This window comes from Sander vitreus, chromosome 7 (genome assembly GCF_031162955.1).
Source record: "Sander vitreus isolate 19-12246 chromosome 7, sanVit1, whole genome shotgun sequence".
In the NCBI taxonomy this organism is placed as follows: domain Eukaryota; kingdom Metazoa; phylum Chordata; class Actinopteri; order Perciformes; family Percidae; genus Sander; species Sander vitreus.
In genome coordinates, this window is record NC_135861.1 from 20,676,219 (window position 1) to 20,701,234 (window position 25,016).

General features: G+C 40.1%; 1 protein-coding gene across 4 annotated transcripts; it reads right to left on the bottom strand.

Annotated features, from left to right (window-relative positions):
- Positions 1-813: 813 nt before the first annotated feature.
- On the bottom strand, positions 814-17,576 carry LOC144521024 (dystroglycan 1-like). Of its 4 annotated transcripts, none has more exons than XM_078255229.1 (4): positions 17,318-17,576; positions 16,474-16,533; positions 5,429-5,995; positions 814-4,454 (listed from the first exon to the last, which is right to left on the bottom strand). In XM_078255229.1, exons 3-4 carry the CDS (start codon positions 5,849-5,851, stop codon positions 2,145-2,147), a joined length of 2,733 nt encoding a protein of 910 aa, XP_078111355.1. In that variant the 5' UTR covers positions 5,852-5,995; positions 16,474-16,533; positions 17,318-17,576; the 3' UTR covers positions 814-2,144. The 4 variants fall into 4 exon arrangements, with proteins under 4 accessions (XP_078111355.1, XP_078111354.1, XP_078111352.1 ...); XM_078255228.1 differs by having other exon boundaries at positions 17,191-17,576; XM_078255226.1 differs by lacking the exon at positions 16,474-16,533.
- Positions 17,577-25,016: the final 7,440 nt, after the last annotated feature.

A 25,016-nucleotide genomic window follows, 5' to 3' on the forward strand; every position in this document is an offset into this window, starting at 1 on the left:
TAAAAGAATGAGAGCATTTTAGTCATTGATATTTCTCCAAGAGATGTAGGAGCACAGAGCCAAAAAAAGAAAAACTGCCCACCTAAATGCCACAGAAAGGGAGCACTTCTCTTAAAATATCGCACTCTCTCACAGGGGCTGCCTGCGGTGTATTTGGTTTATTACAAAAAAAAAAAAGTGTACAGCTCATGTTATAGCCAAAACCAGCCAAACATTGGACCCTATCATAGCTTCTAAAAGCAAGAATGTGACAACATACTGTAAAGCAAGGCTACAAATGACCACAGGAATCATATTTGATGACAAAATACATTTGGAAAGCAAAGTGGGGTGTATGTTATTTCAAACCTACTTTTTTAACTTAAAATGCTAACCCTAACATATCTCATAGTTTGCACTTAATTCTCCCACTTGTAACAAAGCCCATTACTGCTTTTGACCATAAATACAGTATAACATGTATTGTATCAACACATTTTGAATTTAATGTATATTGCATTCTAATTTCTTTGATTTGCGTTCGTCAGCCCTTTAATACACATATGCACAGACATGTATATCAAAAACAATATTTAATCCAGTTCCATTTTCTCAAATAAAAAAGTGACTATACACCATATTTGAGGCTTTACAAATAGTATTACATTTTATTAATATATTTTCATAAAACAAGTTTAAGACTGTATCAAAAACTCAGTAAAAACATTAGATTTTTAACCATTTTTTCTTATGGTGATATCAGATATGAAATGTACATAATTCACATATTGTTGTAGTTTCTTTGTTCCCCATCATATTGATATAATGCATTATTTCCCCCATGATTGTGATCATAAATCTAGACCTACAATTAAAAAATAAAAATGATTTCCCACCCTGGCCCTCCCTTTCCCTACTAGGTTTACTGATAAAACACTAACATTATGGAGTTGTTTAATTTCACAGGCACACAATTATGTACATCCCCTTGTCCCCATGCCTCATCTGACCTGACAACAGGCAGTGCACTTAACATAACACTGCAACACCTAGAGGCAGAGCAGTGATAATACAGTACTCTAAGCCCACACACCGGTCATACTAACAAAACTAACTGAAATAAGACAGTGGATGCAGCTCGATGTCACCATTCTCACCCCGCTATGAACCACAGCATTCCATTGGCCCCTTCATTATTGTTTTAACAACCCCACATGGTCTGCTGTGTGACCACAGACATCACCTTGGCAACAGCAAGACCAATCATTTCACAGGCAGGTTCAGTGGCACACACATTAACAAAAAGGAAAAAAATAAGTAATTATTTGTTTTCTAAACTTAATTAGGCTACATCTACAACAGGCGTGATCAGTGTAATGTCCTTTGTGATCAAGTACCAGAGAAATCTCAGTCAGGTGGTAAGTTCAAGGATACAAAAAGAAAATATTTTTTCCTTATTGGACTACCACTTACTGCATTCAATTATGCGCAAGACACATAGTGCAAGGTTTAACAAGAAGTTGCATAAGTGCAAGGTTTGCATGTTATTGTCAAGAGGGCGCAAAGCAGAGGAAAAAACCGGAATCAAAGTCTAGGAAAGAAACAGATTTTTGTGTAAATAAAGTTTTTCATGCTTTCAGTTTGGCTTCTTGTATCTCATTCCCCTCTAGAAATAACAGGTGCAAAATCTTAGTAAACCTAGCCGAAGGACAGATAAGAGTGATATAGAACTCATAAAGATTAACATTGTGAGGGAGAGCCTCAAGTCAGTTGTCATGGTGACATCTGCTCAATGGCCCTGTGGGCTTCAGTCGGCTTCTTTATTATTTTCTATACAATAGAAATAGTACATCATTGAAGATAAAATTGACTCTTCTTGGCAAAAAACAGACGAAAAAGATATGCAAGAAGTCAAAAGCAGATCTGAAGGACAACAAAAAAAAGTGCTGGAATTATAAACTGTTCCCCATCCATTTGCCCTGTGCCAGTAGTAGAATTGTACGATACAGTGTCTTATCCATGATGGTCAAATATGTGGGTATGGTTGCCTGCTCATCTACAAAGTCAAAGCCATTTCATCAAACACGTAAAATTACTCCTGTAGTAGTTTTCAACAAGCATCCCTACATTGCACCTGCTTTCCAAACTGAAAGCTCTAGCATGCGTTAGGGAGGCACATAGGGAGGTGGGGACCTGTATGAGGTCATGTTCTTGGGGCGAGAGCCTTTGCCCTCTATGGGGACAGTAAATGGTGGTGGGGGTTGGTAAGGAGGTGCATTAGGATCATCATCTTGATAGACGGAATACTCCTCCAGTAGATCCTGGTTAAGCAGGGTACTGTGGGGGCCAGCCATGTTAGGGTACTCTGGAGGGGGAAGTGGGGGCTTTTCCTCCTGAAGGATAAGAGGGATGCTGGAGGATGGTGGCGACTTGGAATCATCCAACTCATCTGCAAATATTATGGGAACACCTTTCTTGATGAAAGTGGCCTGCTCCTCTATGGTCATCTTCCCTCTGCGCTTCTTGCGGTAGCAGACCATGGCAATGATACCAGCTATGAGTAGCAGGGCAGCTACCACTACAGCGGGAATGACAGTGTGTAGGTAAACATCGTCAGTGCTCCTACGACCTGTCCCAGGTGAAGGTGTAGCTGTAGGAAGAACAGGCATAGGCACCTCTCCTGGTGGGATGAATGTGTAGCTCTGACATTTATTGGTGCCACGAATGGAGATGTTTATGGGTTTGAATTCAGGCTCCATGGCTTTGATGAAGGCCAGTTTAGGTGTCCCTTGGGGATCAGAGATCCTGTTGCTGAGAACTGTGATCTGGTCCTTTGGACAATGACTCTGTTGCAGACTGTTGTTTGTCCATTCCACCACAATGGAGCCTCTAGTGATGCTTCCCAGGGTTACTGTGCTGCTGTTGCGATCACCAAGGGCATAAGCTAACTTTTTGGTCAAAAGAATCTTCTTATGGACATCATTGCTTAACGTTTTGGGGTCACCATGGAAACGAGCAGCAAACACAACTGATGGTTTATCATTAGTAGACCAACGGTTGACTTGAACCTCAAATGCATCCATGATGCTCTTCCCACCTTTGTCAGTGGCCAACATAAAGTACTCATGTTTCCCCTCATGCTGCTCCTCTGGGAGGCCGTACAAGAGCTGGATAGTGCTGTTGAATTGTATCCAGGATGTTTCACTCACTGCTTCTTTGGGGGTCCTTTTCAAAGTCAAACGCAGCTTATCAGTAGTACCATCCTCCCTGTCAAAGAATGTATCAGGAGGAATCTTAACCTCGAAGTATGTGCCAACCCAGGCATTCACCTGATCAATGGCGTTGCGGATCTCTGGGTTTTGATTTAAGTCTGGAGCCAAAGAGAGAGGAGTGGTGCGTTTGGGTGGTTTCGTAGTGGTGGACTTGGGTTCCCTGGGAGCTGGGGTGGAGGTTTTGGGTTTCTTGGGTTTCCTTGTGGTAGAGAGTTTGGGTCTTTTGGTGGTGCTTGGTGGTGTTGGCAGAGCAGTGGCCTCCACAAATGTAGGCCGGGTCATGGTAGGCTGAACAGGGATGGTGCTTGTAGTTGCTAGTACTCTTGTGGGTTGGGGAGGTCCAAAAACAGGTGTGTGGGCTATCTGATCTCTGACCTTCATAGTGGGCTTCACTGGAAGAGGCAAAGGGCCTCGGACAGGGGGAGCAGAGTTGTCTGTTGCTGGGGCAATAGAAGGCGAGGTTGGGGTGGGAACAACCCGTAGAGGGGGCTCTGGGTGAGTAGTCGGAGGAAGCAGGGATGGCACTGGAGTAGGAGTATTGTACAACTGCCGTCTGACCCGTTTCACTCCATGGGGCTTTTTGTTGACAATGTGCCAGCCAACCACTGGGTATCCCAGCCTGGCTGACATGGTCCCATCCTTTGCTGAGGAATGGACGCTGTTAATGTCAGGAATACTGCCCTGGTCAAGGGCACATCCAAGTTTCCATGACAGTAGGGCCCCATTCTCCACCACCTTCTTGGCATTCCCTGGTCCAGCCATGAAAGCAGACATGTCAAATAAGCGATTGTTGACAACAGGGACCACCCTCATGTGCTCCAGGGGCACATGAGAGAATTTTCTCATAATGCCCAGTAAGTTGACCCTCTGTTCAGCAACCATCTTTGTCAAGTCAGCATCCAAGATGACAGTCAGGACCGTTACGAGCTCCTCAGAGCCACATGTGAAAGGCTGGATGCCACTGATATCAGACTGTAGAGTGAGCAGGGCTGGCTCAGTGTCTGCCCGTTCTTCTGGGTACACTTCAATGGAGAAGACCGTACTGGGGAACAGTTGGCTGCCAGTCTTCTCAATTATCTCCTCTCCAGACACCAAGATATGATACACACCTTTATCCTTCTCCAGGGCCAAGCCTCTCAGAATGCAGCTCTCTTTGTCCCAATATAGCCAGGAGGGTAAAGTCTCCTTTCCCATCTCAGTGAGCTACAAGAGGAAAAAGAGAAACACTATTACTGTTTTGTACTGCAAAGATACTTCTGAGATGTAAGTGAAGTCAGAAAAGGAAAAAGTCATTACTTATTTCATTCAAGTGATAATTCACTTTGAAAATAATTATGAATGACCATTACAAGTTACCAGGACCCAAGTGATGTCCTAAAATTAGTTGGACTAGGATTTTTTTTAATAAGATGAAACAGAGAAAAGCAAGTAAATATTAGCATTTGTGAAGTTGTAACTAGGAAATGTTTGGCAATTATTAAAATGGTGAATTACTGTAACATAAAAAATAACCCTGTATTTAATTATCTGTTTGGTATTGACCCAGACATGCTTTTACCATCTCCCCAACACCTCCATATGCCTTTCAGTGTATAAAATCTCACCATATGAACAGGAAGAAAGGTGAGCTTGTATTCATAATAACTATAAGAGTCATCACTCTACGTTGTTATTAATGTATGACAGGATAGCATTCTGCATCAACACTTGGGCTAATAATAATAATAATAATAATAATAATAAGTCAGACTGGAACCAATTGCAAAGTCAATCAACAATCAGCTTCAATCTGCAGTGATACAGTGATCAAAACTGAAGGGATAAATAATATACATTATGTATTTCTACAGGTAAGAAAAATACTGGTGTCCCCATATGGGACAGTAAACCTTCAGTCCATCAGTACAACAAAATACAATACAACAAAAAGTCCTCCCATACACCCCACTTTATTATTCTGAGTCTCTTTTTTCAACAAAAATTCTGTTATCATTAACTGATTAATTCTGATCTCATTAAATTAATGTTGAAGAATTTAGATACATGTATTTGTTAATACTAACATTAAAATTACATTATGAGGCATTCCATATTACATGCCTAATATTTCCAACATGAAATTAACAGATTTATCAGATTTAATTGTCCCTACTATGTCTAATCTTTAGGTTACTTACATGGACATTACAGGTTGCATTGGAAGGTCCTGGGGGAACCTTCAACTGGAACACCTGGCCCACGATTGCCGACGAGTCAGGGATGCCAGTGTGCACTCCCCCATTCTTTGCAGAGGAATCTGGGATAGCTGTAGGCGGCCCCTCACCAACTAAAGATGCTGCAGCTTGGAGCTCAGAGAGCACAGATGACTGCATAGAAGCCTCTAGTTCCACAGATATCATCTCCACCAGTGTCTCTTGCTGTTCTGGCACAGTGCCCTGGGTCATGGTCACCAGAAGCCCCATTACCAGAAGGATAGTTCTACAAGAAAGAAGCCGGCTTCTCCCAGCATTCCCACAGCTCATGTCTTTCCGTTTATAGTACATAGCAATAGGCTTAAGGGCTGCCCAACAGATGTCTATAAACAACTTAAGAGGCCACATGCATGGACGTCAGTCTGATGATATGCTTGTGGGTCAGATTCCCTAGTTATTGGCTATGCTCACAGATGCAGTGGTTTCTCTTTGTTGTCCTCTGTGATCCATGAAGAGATCTTTGGCAGCCTGTTAGACAGCCATTTCAGCCAGCTACATGAGAGGAAAAAAAAAAAAAGAAAAAAAAAAAACATGTGACAAAGTGACAAAAAAAACTGCAAACATTCAAGTAGTATAACCGCTTACACTGTAAAGTTTCTGCTGATACCAATTTATGCTTAGTGACTTAAACTAGGGACGCACCGATCCAATTTATTATTTGAATAATAAACAACTCAGTAAATGTATTTATTTATTTATTACATTTAGTTTTACAAAGTTAGGAAAGCAATGTTTAAAGTCAAGCCTTACACATGAATGATGAATGATCCCAGTCACTTCCACACAGTGAGGAAAGCAGCCTAATAATTAAACACTTGTGTTGGATCAGTAATGTTGGGTACCGTTCACTTTTTTCCACCCGATACCAGTACCTGGAATTCGGTTCCGATACCCAACGGTACCCTTTTTTCGGTACTTACTTGTTGCTAAAATGTGCCTACAACCTCAGCCTGTCAGTCAGTCAACAGGGCAAAGTGAACACATTGGTGCCTGCCTGTCAGAGGAAGTCTAACGTTTACCATAGAATATCGCCTCGCCATTATATACGCTGTCTGCGTGGAGTTTTGAAAAGTATAACCACACTTGCAACCGCTTTACCGGCATTGCTATGACTCACTGTGACTTTAACAAACTGCTGAGTCGATGTTTCGTTCCCTCCGCACCACAGCCCTGTGTGTGTGTCAGAGCTCTGCTCTCTGTCAACATGCAGAGAGGACAGATATGCTCGCGCTTATGTGCTCTCAGGTACCGAAATTTGGCAATTTGATTTAACATGAATTGGTCCTCTGTAGTACCGACGTAATTCGGTCGGTACCGAGTTCAGTACACAACCCTAGTACTCGGTATCAGCCGATACCCAAAGCCCAGGTATCTGTATCAGAACTGAAAAGGTTGGATCGGTGCTTCCCTAATCTTAACACATCTTCTCACCTAAATACTACCAACAGGTTGTACATTGCATGCTAAAACGGCATATCATGCATTTCACACCCTAGTTTAAAAATACTATATGGTGCTACAGTAGAGCAGGGCTCAACGCTAACTTTTTTAAGTGGTTGCCGGCTTGGCAATCAGACATCAGCTTTTGGTTCCCGAAATTTACAATACGGTTGCCATGTTTTAAACTGCCTATATTTGGAGCAATTAATTTCTTATGTAACTATACCACACATTTTAATAATGAAACAATGCGATAAAGGCTTGCAATATAATTTCCCATCCCTCTCAAATAGGGATGCAACGGATCACAAAACTCATGGTTCGGATCACGGGTTTGAGTCACGATCGGATCCATTTTCGGATCAGCACAAAAAGGGGAGAAATTTAAATGATTATTAAAAATGTAATAACTTAATTACTTCTTTCACCATTAGATTGCTGTTAAAAGACAAAAACAGATGAGAAAAGGGTATTTCTTTTTTTTAAGATTATTTCCCTCTGTGATAGTGGATAGACACGAAAGGTGGGAGTGAGATGGGGGATGACACGCAGCAAAGGGCCGCAGATCGGATTTGAACCCGTGCCGCTGCAGGACTCAACCAACATGGGGCGAACGCGCTTACTGGGTGAGCTAGAGGCCGTCACCAGTTTCAGTAAACGCATTTTGTCCCGTCAGTGTTGTTTTTCCGACAACAGCGGTGACCATAGCGCTAGTTTGAGTCTTTTAGCTCATAGCTTTAGCGGGAGACTGTTGTACGTCCTCTACAGTGGCATACAGTCACACTACACCGTTTAGCTGTCAGCATTTTAACCATGTTTAATCCAGTTACTACTGTAGCTAACGGTAGGCCAACGTTACCTGCTATCAAGAGTAACGTATACTTAGTGTTTACTAGCGTGACATGCAGTGATGTTTCTGTTGAATGTAACTTCTGTTTCGGAACATCAGAGAGCAGCGTAGACATTTAGGTGGCACTGTAATGAGACACTGAAATCCACGTTGCTATTCCATCCGGTAGATACCGGGCACCGGTGCCATATTAGCACCGGATTTTAACATGCGTCGAACAGAAAATTGCGTTGCCTGTATGTTTTCACGGTGTGTGCAAAGTGGTCGCACAACAGCTGAAATGTTTTGTTGCGCACAAATGTAGTGTTTAAACTTTACGGAGACAACCAAATAAAATATTGACTTCTTTTGAAATAAGATTTTCCAGTTTTGATTTGTTTTTATATTTAAAAAAAACAAATACTGAACAAGTGGTTGGCAACCAGAGGCCACGAAAAGGTTGCCAATTGACTCAATCTGGTTGCCAAGGGTAACCATTACTGTCGAGCCCTGTAGAGTATGGTGGTGCAGTTCAATTGTTCTATTACTGTAAAAGAACTAATAGGGCAACATACTTTGCTGAGTCCTAAATCACTTTTATATTTCTATCACGTTTACCATCTAGTGCAATATATTTACTAAACTTGTGCCGATTGGGAATTATCTCAAGCATCGAAGAGACGATTACCAATTGTTTTTTCCCCTGCCAAAAGTAACTAACTACATTGTCTCTGAACCGTGAAATTCACGTATGAAGTCTATAAATGCCTGTAAGTCTGACTAAGCTAATCTTTTATTATGCATTTCATGTGTTAACAACTTTGTCTTAACACAGAGCAAAACTAGTTTTTCATTAGATAGAAAACAAGATAAGGAGGGAGGGAGATGGTCTCGTATGAACCTCCATGTCTAGTCCATTATATAAGGACTAGTGATAAGTGAATGAAGCAGCGATTTTGAATAAAGCACACAAAAACTGGCTGAAAACACTGATACAAAAATGCATGCAATTAGTTATTTGTGCCAACAGCATAGATATACATTTCCACTTTCAATTTAGATTCTACACATGTAGTTTCAAAGTAATAAACATTAGAAAAGGACACATTGATCTCCTTCTGATCTTCACTTCTATTTCATGGCATTTTCAGTAATAGCGATTCTCACGAGATGCATGTGCAAGTGTCAAAGGTTGTTTGTCTTGGTTGTAAGTTTTAATTAGGTGCCCTGGGGGTTGGAATTAGAGTCTCTATTGTGCTGACCCAGCTAACCTCAATCCTGTAGCACTCACAAACGGGCAGAGTCTTCCAATTGCCTGGAATCGTAATGCCTGACTATCACAAGGCTGTGACGTCAACTTAAACAAAATATTGCCTGATCTAAACGGCTCCATATCCAAAAGACTTCTTACAGAGGGTCTTAGTAAAATACATGTCCTTCACTGGCCAACATTTGGATCAACATGCGTCATGAAATCAGTCAATTTATACAAAACGCATCTTTCTAAGAATGTTTTATGCTGTTTGAACTCACCCCCACAATATTTGGATGATTCATACAATAAACAGCCAGTAAAGAGGGCTGCACTGCAATGGGATGGGATAGGGACCTTGTGGGAACCAATACCAATGTTTCAATCACCAACTGTACATGCATTTATTTACCTTAATACAGGCATGAACAGACGCTTAACCTCATTGGTTTGGGATAAGCTATAAAATGTAATGAACTTAATGAGAGGGAGTCATTAAAATCAACCATGCATCTTCCAGTAAACTGTATACCACCAAATGCTGTAGCAAATAAAGTTTAGCTTCAGAAGATTAGTTTGCTTCTCTCACTCATCCACAAGCTTTCCCTCTACTCCTCTCTATTCAACTGCTGTGATGTCTAACATTCAAACATCTGGTGTGTATTTGTTCCTTCAAAACCCATTTAACAAGCTCGTTTGCAATTTGTGTATTCTAAAAGGCTACTTATGAAACTGTTGAGCGGCTGTATTTGCCCTGCTGAATGGAGCAGAAAGATTTTCAATAGAGAGAACATTGCAGGAGGGAGAGATCAGAATATAAGTGGGACTTGGGGGCAGTGGTCAGAAACCCTGCAAATTCTAAACAGACCTAATTTTTTTATATCAAATGTAGAAAAGGACAAAAATGGAGGGTACAAAGTTTATTTTTTTTTATTTTATTTTTTTAAAAAGGCATTGGCCTCAGACATGATTAACAATTTTGTCTGATAAGGCATAAATCGTATGGGACTGGCACAAACAGTTCTTAACATAGCCTTCTGTAATTGTGTTACTGTTGACTTTAAAATGTAAATGATGCAAAGACACATTAAATGTTCACTTTATTCTTACTTTACCAAAGATAACTCAGCCTTTGAAAGAGCCAATTTTTTTTTTACCAAGTTATTATGTAGTTGAAATTATCTCTCTCAATATTAAGCCTTCTGTTAACCTGCCAAATGCATACTACTAACAGCTCCTTTTGCAACTTTGGTTCCTGTGTATTCAAGTACAGTCTCTCTCCTTCACACTCGTTTACAATAACTTCCCACCTTATTCTGATCTAATCATACAATTGAAAGAAGCTAGTATCTCAATAGTGGCGTACAGCTCAGCCAGTGCTATTGAGACAGGCTTTTGCATTAGAAAATGTATGATTCATCATTGGACAAAAACCTACATACTAAGGCAGCTACAGTCAGTTATTTGTTTGCTGGGAAAATCAATTTTGTCAGTAGAGCATCTACTGTCAGAGACTGATAAAAACATGTAGGCTACTGTATGCAAGACAAAACAACTCAGAGCACATTGTCTAAGTATGTATGCGGTTTTAAGTGTAAATGACGATGAATATCTACAGCGAGTATAGGTTGTTGTGTTTCTGACACAGAATTGAACCGTTATGACTAGACTGCCAGCTGGGAAAACTAGAACATACAATCAATTTGCATCCACAGGGCTTCCTCCACCATGCTGCATGTGGTTTGAAATGCAGGATGGACTTATCAAAGACATTACATACAAATACAAAACATAAGATGTATCAACAAGAAAAGTCAGTTTGAAATATGAAAAAGTAGTGACACACTGGTTTTGCGAATGTGACATTTTGCCACCTAACTCACAAATAGGCAGAGTACCGAGTCATGTCTCACCTAACCCATTAACTAGGCTGAGACGTGCACCTTATCTGGCATCTTTATTTGAGTCAGTTTAGTGGGGTATTTACCCCCACTTCACCAACACTCTGACTCTTAAGATTAGAGATGCACCGATTGACCAGCTGGTGACCGGAATTGGCCGATTTTCACGTCATCGGCCATGACCGGCGACCTGCCGGTCAGTCTGACATATGCCGATTTTATGCCGGTCAAATGCACTCGGGCGCCGCATGACTTACATCGCGCAACACCACACGTGCACATGCAGGGTTTCCGCTGTATGCAGCAGCGGCACACTGCCGCTCCATCAGCTGTTTATGAAATGTCATACAGTCGTAATTATACACTGCTCGAAGAGTCAGCTGCTCTCTCTCTCCCCTCTGAGGCTGAAAAACTGGAACATGAAAATCGCACTTATGCGGGTCCCGTGAAATATGACAGCTACAGTTTATCGGAAAATAGCGTTGGGCACACTGACCTGAGACGCTGTAAACAAAAAAACAAAAAAAAGAGACGCTGTAATCCTCCGACACGCTGTATTAACGTTACGGTTTACGCTTTCCAGGTTAGTGGGGGTGCATACCGCTCAAAACCAACATTAAAAACATAGTAATATTTAAAGAGTTTAGTTTTGTTGTTAAACTGTAAAATGAGCGGTGACGTTAAATCATCCATTTCAGGTAACGGCACTCTAGGGTACCGTCTATTTGCTGGATTGTTCCGAGGTCACCGGTGGTAGCTAACGTTAGCAGATAAGCCTGTTGACAGCAACGGCATTGTTCATATTTATGCACGACACATAAAGCAAACTTGCTAAAAAAGGAACTACACGCTGTTTTCAGGTAACGTTACTATTGACGTTCAAACAGGCCTGTGTGTGTGTTTTGAGAAATATCTTTATACTGCATTAAGGCTATATTTATTTTATTTTTATTTGTTATTTATATATTATTGTATTGCCATTACCTGTTTTCATACATACAGAAGTTTAGTTTTTTTAGTTTGATGTGAAAAGAAGGAAATGGTTCTTCCATAACATTGCACTTAACATTTTATAGCGATCGATTATCTATTTAAAAAATGTTCTATGCAAAATGTAACATTTTCTATTAAAGAAAAGATAGAAAATAAATTTGTGTGTGCTGTAAAGTAGTTAGAAAAAATTAAATCGGAATCGGCTGGCCTAACTCAAAGAAAATCGGAATAGGCCTAGAAAGTTGTAATCGGTGCATCTCTACAAAAAATCCTAGACAAAATAAAACACTTAAGCCAGGCTCAGACTTCAGAGGCCTGTACTACGAAGCAAGATTTGGCATTAACGAGGTAACTTCAGGTTCAACCCAGGGTTTTGTGCATCACGATGGTGGATCACTTGTTACCGGGTTAAATCGCGTGGTAACTTTAATTTATGCTGAAAACCTAACCTGCTCAGCAGCAGGTTATGTTGGAGATTAGAGATCAACCGGTGTAAAAGCAGCGCAGGCCGACCAATCAATACTATGGATAACGGCGTCACCGTTCTTAGAAGATCCAGTGGAGTTCAGTGCACGGAGAGAGAGGTACGCTCAGAAAAGTTAACATTTAGAGACCGACAACTCCGTTAACATTCCCTGATGGGTATTTTTATGAAAGATATATAGATTTTCAGCGGAGGTAATTACGTATAGGCTATTTGTCGGCTTCTTGAGCCATGCGTTGCCAATGCGCACATCGGTTTGAATTATATTTCTATTTTTTTTTATTTATTTTTTTTTATTTGCTCCCATGATCGCTTCCCACTGCTAGGGTTGCAACTGAAATAATAGGCTAAAGCAACGGAAGTTTATGGAAAAGACAAGTGTAATTATGGTCAGATCTTGTGCCTGACTGATGAATGAGTGAAATTGATGAGCGTTGTGATTTACACATAACAGCGTCGGCTATTTTTTGCCAGCTTTCATTCCCGTTTTAGGAAGCAGCGACTGTATTATGTTTTGCCCGTAAAACCGTGTCTGTGTTCTTCATATTTACGTAGAATTATAATTTGCTCTTCTTATTTAAAATATGCAGCTCTGGTACATGTTTGCGATTGGTTATGCTGTGCAAACACCGCCTCTTTTATTTGAACACGCACGTTGCGGGATTGGGAAACCCTGAGTTGACTGAACTAGTTGATAACCAGCGTCGTGACGCAGCTTATGCTGGACCGCGGTTGTTAGTTTAGGTGAAGCCGGGTAACTGAAAGAAATCCAGGGCATGTTGATCTTGATTCGTAGTACAGGCCTCAGGAGTTTCAGGCCATTTTATCCCCAATTCACCTGTCCCGATAATCTGCGGAGAAAGCTGGTACAGGACCTGGGTCAGTACCGATGTTTGGCCCAGATTATCTGGTAATGGGAGCGGTTTACAGAACCAATCTTAAACCTCACGAACAATTTGCTAATTTCAAATGTTTGATATTTAGGAGTTAGAATCTGTATGATTAAGTCAGTACTTTCACTATAGCCAATGAGTCCTGCGGCAAATGTGTTGCCAAGCAACGGTAAACAGGAGACGGAAATGGTTAAATTCATCTCCAGTTCTTGCTGAAGAACCAAGGACAACCCATGTTGACTTGCCTCTGCGTTTCTTTTTTATCACTGCAAAAGTATTATTAACGCTACAGCAAGTCCTTCTCAAATGCCTTGAAAAGTCGTTTGCACATTTTCACAAATAATCACCGGGACCGAAAGGATATACCTCCCGTCTCATGCCCTCCCGGCTGCCTGCTGGTGCTGTCTGCGGCCGAGTTTCGGCTGAGTTTCGGCTTTTCAAAATAAAAGCTTGCGTCTGGTCAGCTATGTTTTCGTACGGTGTTTTGGATGTTTTTGAACTAAGCAGTACGGCAATCATGCTAATGAATACATTTATTTTTTCAGCAGATGTCTTAGTTACAACATGATTGAGCTAGCAAAGCAGTTTTGTGTTTATATGTGGGAGCGGGATTTATTCAGTTTGGGTAATCCCACGGTCTCTAAAGCTACAGGTCTGGCTGACTAAACAGGGAGGGATCCATCTGCTAGCGATAGGGGCCGAGACAAAGAGCTACATGGATAAATATGCACCAAACAAGCCACTTTGAAATTTTGCTCTACTCATGAATACAAAAGTTGGGTGACCCTTCCTCGTAGACTAAAGAAAAAAAAAAACGGCCCTCCCCTCAACAAAGAAATGACCCTCCCCTATTTTCCTCCGGTGGTCCATTCCATAAAGACCGAACGGTCCCTTAGGTGGGAGGTGCAAACTGATTTTAAAACCAGTTAGTATTTTAAAACTCCTGTAGTCCCTTATCAGCAAGAGGCTGAATCTTCAATGGACTACAATATGCAAACTGTAAAGGCAAACGTATAGCATGATTCATCTATCAATTTGTGTTTATATGTAAAACACAAATATTAACATGAAAATAGGGTTTATACATAAACTTAATTCAGAATGAGCACACCTCAGGCTATTGCCACACACACGGAAAAAAGCTACATCTGAGCATCAAAGTAAGCTCTCCACAATGTGGCCTAGATTCTATCACGTTCTAATTTCAGTGTGCAAGTAAATCAGAATCCAATTCAAACATCTCATTAAGAAAAATATGAAATGTTTTAATATGTCGATTTGGGGTGTTCTAACACACCGTTCAAATGAACAACAAAACAATATTAAAATGAAATGTGCATAACAGAACATGTAATGAGTATGTGTCATTTGAGAAAAAGGCCAACCTGAGGCCTGTACTACGAATCAAGATCAACATGCCCTGGATTTATTTCAGTTACCCGGCTTCGCCTAAGCTAACAACCGCGGTCCAGCATAAGCTGCGTCACGACGCTGGTTATCAACTAGTTCAGTCAACTCAGGGTTTCCCAATCCAGCGGCGCGCACGTTCAAGTAAAAGAGGCGGTGTTTGCACAGCATGACCAATCGCAAACATCTACCAGAGACACATTTTATATAAGAAGAGCAAATTATAATTCTACATAAATATGAAGAACACGGACACGGTTTTACAAGCAAAAAGCAATACAGTCCCTGCTTCTGAAAACAGGAATGAAAGCTGGCAAAAAAATAGCCAACGTTATGTGTAAATCACAACGCTCATCAATTTCACTCATTCATCAGTCAGGCACAAGATCTGACCATAATTACACTTGTGCTTTCCATAAACTGGTGTTGCTTTAGCCTATTATTTCAGCTGCAACCCTAGCAGTGGGAAGCGATCATGGGAGCAAATAAAAAAATAGAAAAATATAATTTAAACCGATGTGTGGCATTGGCAACACACGGCTCATGTCTGTTGTTAAGAGCATTGAAAAGCATTAAGTATAACTTAAAAATAAAACTGTACTTCCATCACTCTAAGAAAAGAGCACAAACAAAGCCTAGGCCTCTTTGTTGAAAAACACAACCTGTCTTAATTACATTTCACATTGCTAATAGAGGGGTTAACTGTGCCACATTTTTATCATCATGACAATTTCCAACAGCATTTGGGCTTAGCTATATAGCGCACTTGTTAAAATATTTAAGACATGTAGTTTCAAAAGCCCAAGTGCTAATACAAAAAGGTTCTATAAAAGAAGTGGTATTTACAATATTTATTTGGTAGTTGATACAACTTAATTTACCACTGAACAACTATTAAAACCAAACCGTTTCTATGACAAGCCCATTTTTGTTTTCTTGTTTGTTTTGTTTAACAGTGCAATGAGCCAGGCTTGAGTGTAGGTGACTTCTTCCCATTTCACAAGGACGCCTTCACTACCAAGGGGGACGAAACCGTTTACAACCACGGTATCCATGCTTTCTGCAGTTCAACAGTAGTTAAAACTTGAAAACCATCAAAAATAATTAGGGCTCCGATGCACAGTGGCACTCAGGGCCAATTGAATTGACGTACCACATCCAGCAGCCTCTAGATAGTGCATGAGCTGAATAACAAACATATATCCACAAGACAAGCTTGCTTTTCAATTGGATGTTTCCCTTGTGTTGCCCTCTACACTGTTCAACCAAGTAATGAAATATGTGGTGAGAAAACAAACTCGGCCTTGGCTGAGTGAAAGTCTAACCTGGCATGATGACCTGAAAGCAACTCGTTTAACGCTACAGAAAAACTACTGTATGCTGTCAAAACCCAGTGTTTGAAGTCAACACATTTCTTTTGTGTATTTCTATCAATTCAGAGGTATCTGAAGTATGAAGCAACAGTAAAGTTTCAAGTGAAAAACAATGGCAACGCTTAATCTCTGCTCTGTAAATCCTCCCAACAAGTGACACTTGTATCTGACAATTAGCCGATATGATGTATCGGTTGATTTTCACAATTCTTGTTTAAACTTATTAACGTTTCGAATTGCTAATGATTGTGACATCACTATCTACACACGTTCTAACTCGTAAAATGACAGCATAAAGTTAAAGCAAATCTCCTGGAATTAACGATAACGTCAAAGTCGTTGTGAATTTCACGCTAACGTTAACTAGTAACGTTAAGTTAGGCTAAACCAGCCCTTACCAATTAACACCAGCAACGATAGAAACCTGTGGTTGATGACAGCAAATGACGATTTGTATCCTGTGAATAAACAAAATCACCGAAATTGCCATCATAATCAAATGTTTCAGGATAGACATTTGTGTCCCAGTGGCCAACGGTACTGTCTTACAGCTAACATAGGCTAAAACGTTAGCTACCGGGGCCCGTCTCAGTTGCCCCCATTTCTATTGGAGTATGTAGACGAGGCCTTTGTTAATGATAACGCCACCTACGGCATTCAACCTTGACAAATCATTTAACAGCCTACACTAAGTAAACTCTGCCTTAATGGGAATATGAATCCATAAAAGCTGCAAATCCAATAACTAGCTAGCTAGCTAGCTGTGTTAAGGACTATCGTGCATCTGTACATCGCTAGCGCATAGCCAGCTAGCTAGATGCACCTGTTTTATTCTAGGCGGAAACAAGCGAGCTGCTGCTGCATCCACCAGCTCTCTCAAAATAATGCAGCTAACGTTAGCTCAGTTAGGCTGCACTGTTGAAGCTCTGTTACTAACAAAGCTTGCTTCTTGGCAATAACCTCCATAAGGCATTGTTAACATGAGCCAGCTCCATCGCTTTCAAAGTCGAATAAGAGCGAATGGACTGAGCAATGATAGCCACCGAGTAAGGCTAACTAACAAGGTAACGTCAAGAGAGTAACATTATATTCCGATGACAAAAATAGCTGGTTACCTGTCCTGTCAGCGGACGGGAGTCCATGCGAATTCTGTATATGAGCCGAGTTAGCAAAGATGACGAGGGTGGCATTTTTAACGATGCTACTACTAAAACACCGACTGAACCCAAAATTCAAACTGACCTTGTTAGCGAGCTAACGTTAGCTAACTCGCGCCGTAATGTCTCCTCTTCTACCCGGAGAGCGCCGCGGAGACTTCCAAAATGCCATTAAACATGCACTTTCACTCAACGCCACAAACACATATCTTTTAGCATTTAGAAAGTAGACTGGGCACAGTCAAGGGAACAGATAAATCACTGGTTTTCATCTACAGATAGTTCACTGCTCTGTAGCAACCCCTCCCCTGCTGCCTCTGTCCTCTTCCCAGACAGGTCTACAGGTTGAGGCCAATCGTGTGTACCAGCGTGACTCCGCCTCCCTTTTATCTGGAGACATGCAGGTGAAACGATAAACTGTTGAGGACACTTAAATTGAGAGTTTAGATGCACAGTGCCTGTACACAATGTAATACTCCAACTTTGAGTAAGGCAATACTTTTGAACTGTCATGACATGAAGGCAGATATACTAGTGAGATGAAAGGTGACGACTGGACCAAGCTACTCACGGGTAAACAGAGAAAACCTTTTGTTTCGTTTTTTTTTTTGGTGGAAAAAAACTTGTATTCAGGTAGCATTACGCACTTTGACAGCTTCATCATATTTCTGAGAACATTCAACACAATTTAGTAGTGGCATGCTTATACTTTTGGGACCTTGACATGTAACATCCATTAGCAATCTATTCATTTTCAGGTTGTAAAAATGTAATATAAAACTAGTGTTTCTGTTAACATTTTGACTGTGAGAAAGTCACTATCTTATCAATAAAACAATTAGACAATGGAATAGTTTCATATCCTTTCTTCCTTCTCCTGTGACTTTGCATTGCAACTATTAGCCAACAAACATGCCAAGACCTTCAAGGCTTTATTTCCTGCCAAGCACACAGATTTCTTATGTTTGTATTTTCACCATGAAGCATTACAAGCATTACATTTGTAGCATGTAGTACTAAAGTTTTGCAGATATAATCATCTCTTATCACTTTTAACAATGTAAAGCTGGTAGATGTTTCTTAAGCACTGCCTTTCTCAAAGGATGTTTTAATAAAATCCCTTGTATCTCATTTAAAAGTCTTTTTTTAATTGAGCCTTTCATCCCTAGTATATCTGAAATGACTTTACAGAGAATGGGCCTACTTTGATCTGACAAAAAAAATCACCACAAAATAAAATGATGCAGGATAGAATGCAACAAAGGGAATTACACAAAGCACAAGACACACAATAGCAAGTTTGAAAGACATAAATGGTGAAAGTTATTGTAAAATCTAACCTAATAGCCTTTCTGGCAATATAAACTTAGACAGTGAAGACAAGTATCTGCAAAGCCTGCTCTGTTTTTATGAAAACATGTCTCTATGATGATTAAAAACACCAAACAGGTATTTCCACCTACATTAATGTACTGTAGTGACAAAAGTTAAATACACCCCTGAAGTGATCTCTCTGATACTGTATCTGGGCTTCATAGTGTCTTCAATGGGGTTTTTTGTAACAGACTCAGATTGGCAAAATGTAATTTGTATTGTATTTGCTCATGTTTTCTAAAGTCAAAGTCAGACAGTAAAGATGAGGGCCATTCACAGTCTAAAGGTTATATTTGTTCAAAGAACTGTGCTGAAATAAGTAAACAGCAAAGTGACTTATTTTCTGTTTGTGCAGGTTAAAAATTATGTCATTATTATATCTTATCTGTCTACATCCCTTTTTTCTAAATTAAAGTTTCTATGTCAATACAAAAGTTCTACATTGACTTTGGTATTAATACTCAAAATGTCATGAGTGAAAATCAAACTTTAGAGGAAAGAAACATCAGCTGGATGAGGAATATTGTGGGGTTTTATTGACAAGGGGTATCTTAGCACAGAAGGCTTATCAACCATGTTGCACACAGTTTTCAATAATGTGCATTTGCATCAGTGCATTCAGGCTGCTGAGTGAAGGCAACTGGGATATTTGTCACAAGATTCAAGCATGTGGTTGTGTAAGGGTTCAAACATTCAAAAATGAAGAGTTGTCAGGTTATATTGTTATTGTTAAAGTATATTTAGTTTATGTGATATATTAACTCCTCAACAAAAAATGTAATAAAATGTCATTAATACTGTGGGTTTTTTTAAGATTATTTTTTGGGCATTTTTAGGCCTTTATTGACAGGACAGCTGAAGGAATGAAATGGGAGAGAGAGAGAAAAGCGCCACAGGTCGGAGTCAAACCCTGCTGCATCAAGGTGTAAACCTCTATATATGGGCACCCGCTCTACCAACTGAGCTATCCAGGCACCTGTCAATACTGTCTGTTACCCAAGTACTCTATTTAAGTATAAGTAGTAATGATTTCTAAGTAAAATACACAAATTCAAGATTGAAGTAAAAGTACAAGTATAATCACCAAAATGCACTTGAAATATTAAAGTAAAAGTACTACTTGGGCAGAATGGTCCCTTTCAGAGAGTTATACATATATTATTGGAATATTATTATTGATGCTTTAAAACATAAGCAGCATTTTAATGTACAGCTGGTGGAGGTGGAGCACATTTTAAACTGCTTTATATACTGTTGGATAGTTGAATCTACAGCACAGCATCATATTTTATAAATTGATTCAAACAAATAGTTACCTTCCATTACTGCTGTTACCTCAATTCATGTTATAATATATTATTAAGCTTTCAGTATTACAGTATACACATATGCTACAGTTAATATTGGTTTGTGAATTTGTGGAGCAGCCATTCAATCCACGTCCTGCTCACCAGCTTTCTGCACTGCAAAAGATTCCCTGAGATGACTTTTCTTCACCTTGACAACTACCTACCTTCCCATTTAAAGGTGAAACAGACACATACGAAGAAGGTGACATTTCTTTGTTAAGATCTCTTTGAGCATATATGAATGACTGGTTATATTAGCCTGCATTATTATGGTTTTTAAATAGGGCATGAGCTCTATTGGGAACAATACTTGAAAGAAGAAGGAAAAGTTTAAAGAAAGAGGAACGTCTCTCAGACTGACAGCCAGTGTTGAAAAAGAGGGAAGCAGCACAGTAAAAATCATTCACTTTGCCAACAAATGATTAGATGTCTTTTACTTCACAGAAAACATTTGCGTGAAATATGTACCATTTATGTAATGCCATCATCATACATTGTCATAAACTATAAACTGTGTGAATGTCTTGGAACAAAAATTGACTCGATGTTCATAGCAACAAAGAAAGAGCTTTTATATACCAATAAAACCCTGTGCGAGCTTGATTAGGATTTTAAGATGGAAAAACTGAGCTTGTCTGTAATAGTTCATAGCCCTGTCAATCATCTGAATCCCCCTGACTCTTTCTTCACCCCTGCAAGGCGACAGTATGGACAAAGTGCACACATGTTATATCTGCATGTAGATTTGAGAGAATAAATTGGAAACTGAGTATCTAAATTAATGTTTACTGAAAGAAAACATGCACAAGTGATGATATTAGTTTCCAAATATATGTAAAGAAAGAATTATCACATAGATGTTGCATCGCAGGTTGCTTTCACACATTACATAACACATTCAGAGTAACAAGAACCTTTTGTTGTAATTGTGTTGTACCTTATAATTGTCTCTTAATAAAATGAATACACCATCAGCATAAGCTTAATATGTAAATTGTATTGATGTCAGCAGAGAAGAATACATGCACTTCCTAGCAGTTGCTGTTCTCTCATCTCATTGTTTACACTTGAGACATATTATGGATGAGGGATTTCCATTGCAAATGCATCAGCCAGCTCTCATTTTGCCAAAACACACATACACAAAAACACCTGCAGGTCTACTAGACCATGATAGCTGCAGAGCCGAGGGGCTTTCATGTGATTGCACATATCAATCTGACTCTTGATCACACATCAAGCAAAGACCGAGAAAGAGAGATTACAAATCAGCTGACTCCCCACATTTTCTTCCAAGTGACTTATTAGAAGGGTTATTCTGTGCGGACTGTTGGACAGCAGAGGGGGGGGACGACAACAGAAAGACCCATTCTGCTTTATATATGTTATGCTCAAGGATCTCTCTTTTTAACCCACAACTCATAATTCAGAATATCTGCCCTAAAATGTTTTTTTTTTGGTTCTCACAGGGTTACAGTAATTTGCAAGAATGTTTCAGGAACTCATCATTTTCCTTTTTTGAAGTTTAGTTTTTGGTCTGCAGTGGGTGTCTGCTTACTCCGTCCCTTGTTATGTTGAGCTGATAATAGAACAGGAAGGAGGATATTTTTACAGCACAGCACCTAGCCCAGAGTAAAGTTCCTAGTAAAGTTTGTGCCTGCTCCCAGTTATCTGTTCTTGCTGCTCAGCACAAATAAGGTTTTCCAAGAGGTTCCATAATCACTGATGATTGTTTATACTAAAATAAAGTTAGATTGTTAGCAAGCCACTGCTCTGTAAAAACATCCTCTTTAGTGTAACAAAAAACAATTATTATAAACCAAATATTATGTCTTATTGAAAAGCAAATTGGGACTTGTAGTTGCATCTTGTACTTGTATTTACTTGTATCTCAGTGTAAATTAATCCCATCAAAGTCTTGCTGAGGCAAGCTAGCCGATAATTCGCAAATTACACTGCATAATTAATCCACTGTCCATCAGAGACCCCGAAGACAATTACAGGGGATTGGACATTAGCAGCTCTGTACGTTCGACCAGTGGCAGATCGGGCCATTCCATTATAGTGTAAACATGCAGCTTTTGAGGAGACCTCATGCTAGTCTGAGAAAAGCCTCTAATGGCCTCTGTGACTTGAGTAATATTTTTCTTATCAGAGACAAACAGGCCAAATGACTGTGAAACACATCAAAAGGACATCAGCAAATACAGGAATCAGCAAATGGCATGGCCACAGGATGACCCCAATGAAGAACAGAAATCAATATAAAACCCAATTACTGAATTCTCAAAGGCCCCTGAATGTGTACTGCAACTCTTTAGCAGTTGCCCGAAATACCCATAACCCAATCTATCAGTGCTGTTATGTGATTACACAGTCATAATTGTTAGTCCTTGGAAACCCTTTGCACATTTGAACTATGATACCATATGTACCTACCAGTTCTCATCAATTCCTTATTTGGACAAGTTCATTCTAATAGCTACTACCATAGAAACAAACATTAGTTTAGTTCAGTTGTGGATGTAATTCTTTTTCCAATGAAAAAGGAATCATTTAAATAAGGTAATTGGCAGGATTACAATGATAGGACTGTGATATGGCATGTTACTTAAATATAAGTAATTTTAACCCATGAAAATGGCACGGCTCTATGGATGGCTATGTGTCCAATCGTAGGTCCACTACTTTGGTCCAGACTGAAATATCTCAACAACCATCAGGTAGATTGCCATTAAATTTGGTACAGCCATTGATGGTCCACAGAGGATGAAGCCTATACCCCACCACTACAATGATTGTAATGGCACTGTAGCGGCACATTCAACCTACATATAATAGCTGTGGACATCACAACTGTATGAAAGTCCTTATGGCTTGTTTAAAGGCACCATTTCTAAATACGGGCTGTGTGCATTTCTCTGTGGATTGCGCGTTCAGATACTTTCACAGTATCAAAAAAATATAGCAGCTCGACCTGCTTCATAATTAATAAAAAGACACTTTTTACAATATGGAACCTTTAACAACTATTTGATGCATTGTCCAGAAACTTGATTCAAACATTCATGATGCCCTTTAGAGTCTGAATCTGGGAGAGTCAAATCCCTGCACAGAGTGACAAGCCTGTTCAGTGTAACCTGACTCTACGCCTCTCCCGTTACCTCTCTGGGCTAGATAATCATCACCTTCCTGTGTTTTTTGTCCTCGGCGGGCTAAGAGATTTATTAACTAGCAAGCAACATGTAAGGTCTCAGGAATGTGCTCCAGTTTCGTCTATTGAACCTGATGGTGACTGGCACTCAGGCCTAATGTGGCAGGCAGTTCTGTCTCGGTAAGTCTGCGTGGGCTGCCAAGTGTGTGGAGCAGTACTACTTAATATCTGTCTGAGGCCCTGGGCTTAGGGGCAACAGAAATGGGGAGAAAGCGCAGAGACCCAACATTGGGTCCCAGGTGTGCACTTAACGCAACCTATCAATTCCGGCCCGGGGTGAGGGAGACTACAAGTCAGATCAAATCATGAGTCAGAGCTGGAGGATGCATTTCAGCCTGCCTTATTGCCTGGCTAGTCACATGATAACAGCACAGACTGAGATGGAATGAGTCAACGGCGTCTACAAGAATCACAGCCACATCCATCTAGGTGATATGTTGGAAAGTGTGAATTGAATCTAGACTCTGAGGCGTGTCACTCATAATCCCATGTCACAGTCATATCTATGATAAGAGACGACCAGGAGAAGAAGAGAAAAACATGAGCTGCGTGCGCTCAAGGGGAAGGAAAGGCAGCATCTGAAGCTGCCTATTATGCGGCTCCCCATATCCACCCACTGCTTGGTCCAAAGCTGTCTGTGCTGCTTAGTTCTGGGCTGGCACAGGGACTTTCTGTGATACAGCAGAGCTCTCAGTGCAGGGAGCGTAGTGCCGATGCCAAAGTCCTGTTATCCAAAATCTGTCAGCACTGTCTCATTTAACAGATAAGAGGCTAATCTACACGGTGGGCAGGAGATAGACCTACAAATACAAGGCCTTTCTTGTCACTCTCCATTCTCCACATTCCTTAAATGTGTATAGGCATGTGCAGCCAAACAAAAAAAAGGATATTTTTCCTTTTTCCCCTTAGGCTCAGATGTGCTGTTATAGAATGAAAATCATAATGTATTTGTTCTATTTATCTGCCTGAATTGTTTTTAATCTTCCAGATGTAAATTAGAGCCGTTCCTTATCCTTTTTTTACTTTGCAACATTGAATACCAAGCAACCAATCATAGCTCCAAGCAGTACAGCAATGCTGGTGCAAAGACTTTTGTATTAGTATAGTTAATCAGTGTCCAACACAAAACTGTAGTACTCCACCCAGAATTTCTGAGTATTAGGGTGGATACAGTATAAAGACTTCTGAGGGCTCAGTTAAACTATGCAATGACTCTGGTGTCCTAAAGCTAACGGCAGTGGGGGTCATCAGTCTTTCGTCCATCATCAACACAGTCAATTTGCCTCTGAGCAAGATTAATCCCCAGTAGGATGGGGGTTTTGTCTGGAAATCTTAGATACTTGTGCTGATGCAATATTGGAGTTTCAGCACCACTACCAAACAATAACAATTCCAACACCTTACTTTGAGAAACATAAGCATGTTTTTCTCCCATTTTAAAAGTTGAATAAAAGAAGCCAAAGTTCTCAAACGTTAGTAGCCATACAAGAACGTTGACATAAACACAAATAAAATGGCTTGATTTAAATCAAGGACTGATCAAACAATAAGTAAACAACTTGACAGTGCTTGTAAGTTTTCTATACTCAATGCTACTGAGACATTTCAGTTATTACCAAAACATTTTGAGGTTTAATCCCCAGCACTAATCCCCAGTTCAGCTGCTCAATTCCCAACAGCAGAATATTATGGCAATGCTAGCTAGCTTCTAGTAGAATACACGTAACTGAACATGTGCTCAGCAATATACTGCATGGGACAACAAAGGGTTAAAAACCGATGAATAAACAATGGTTTCCATAATTAAAGCCTAGGGCACAGAAACAGGCACTGAAACAGGCACAAAC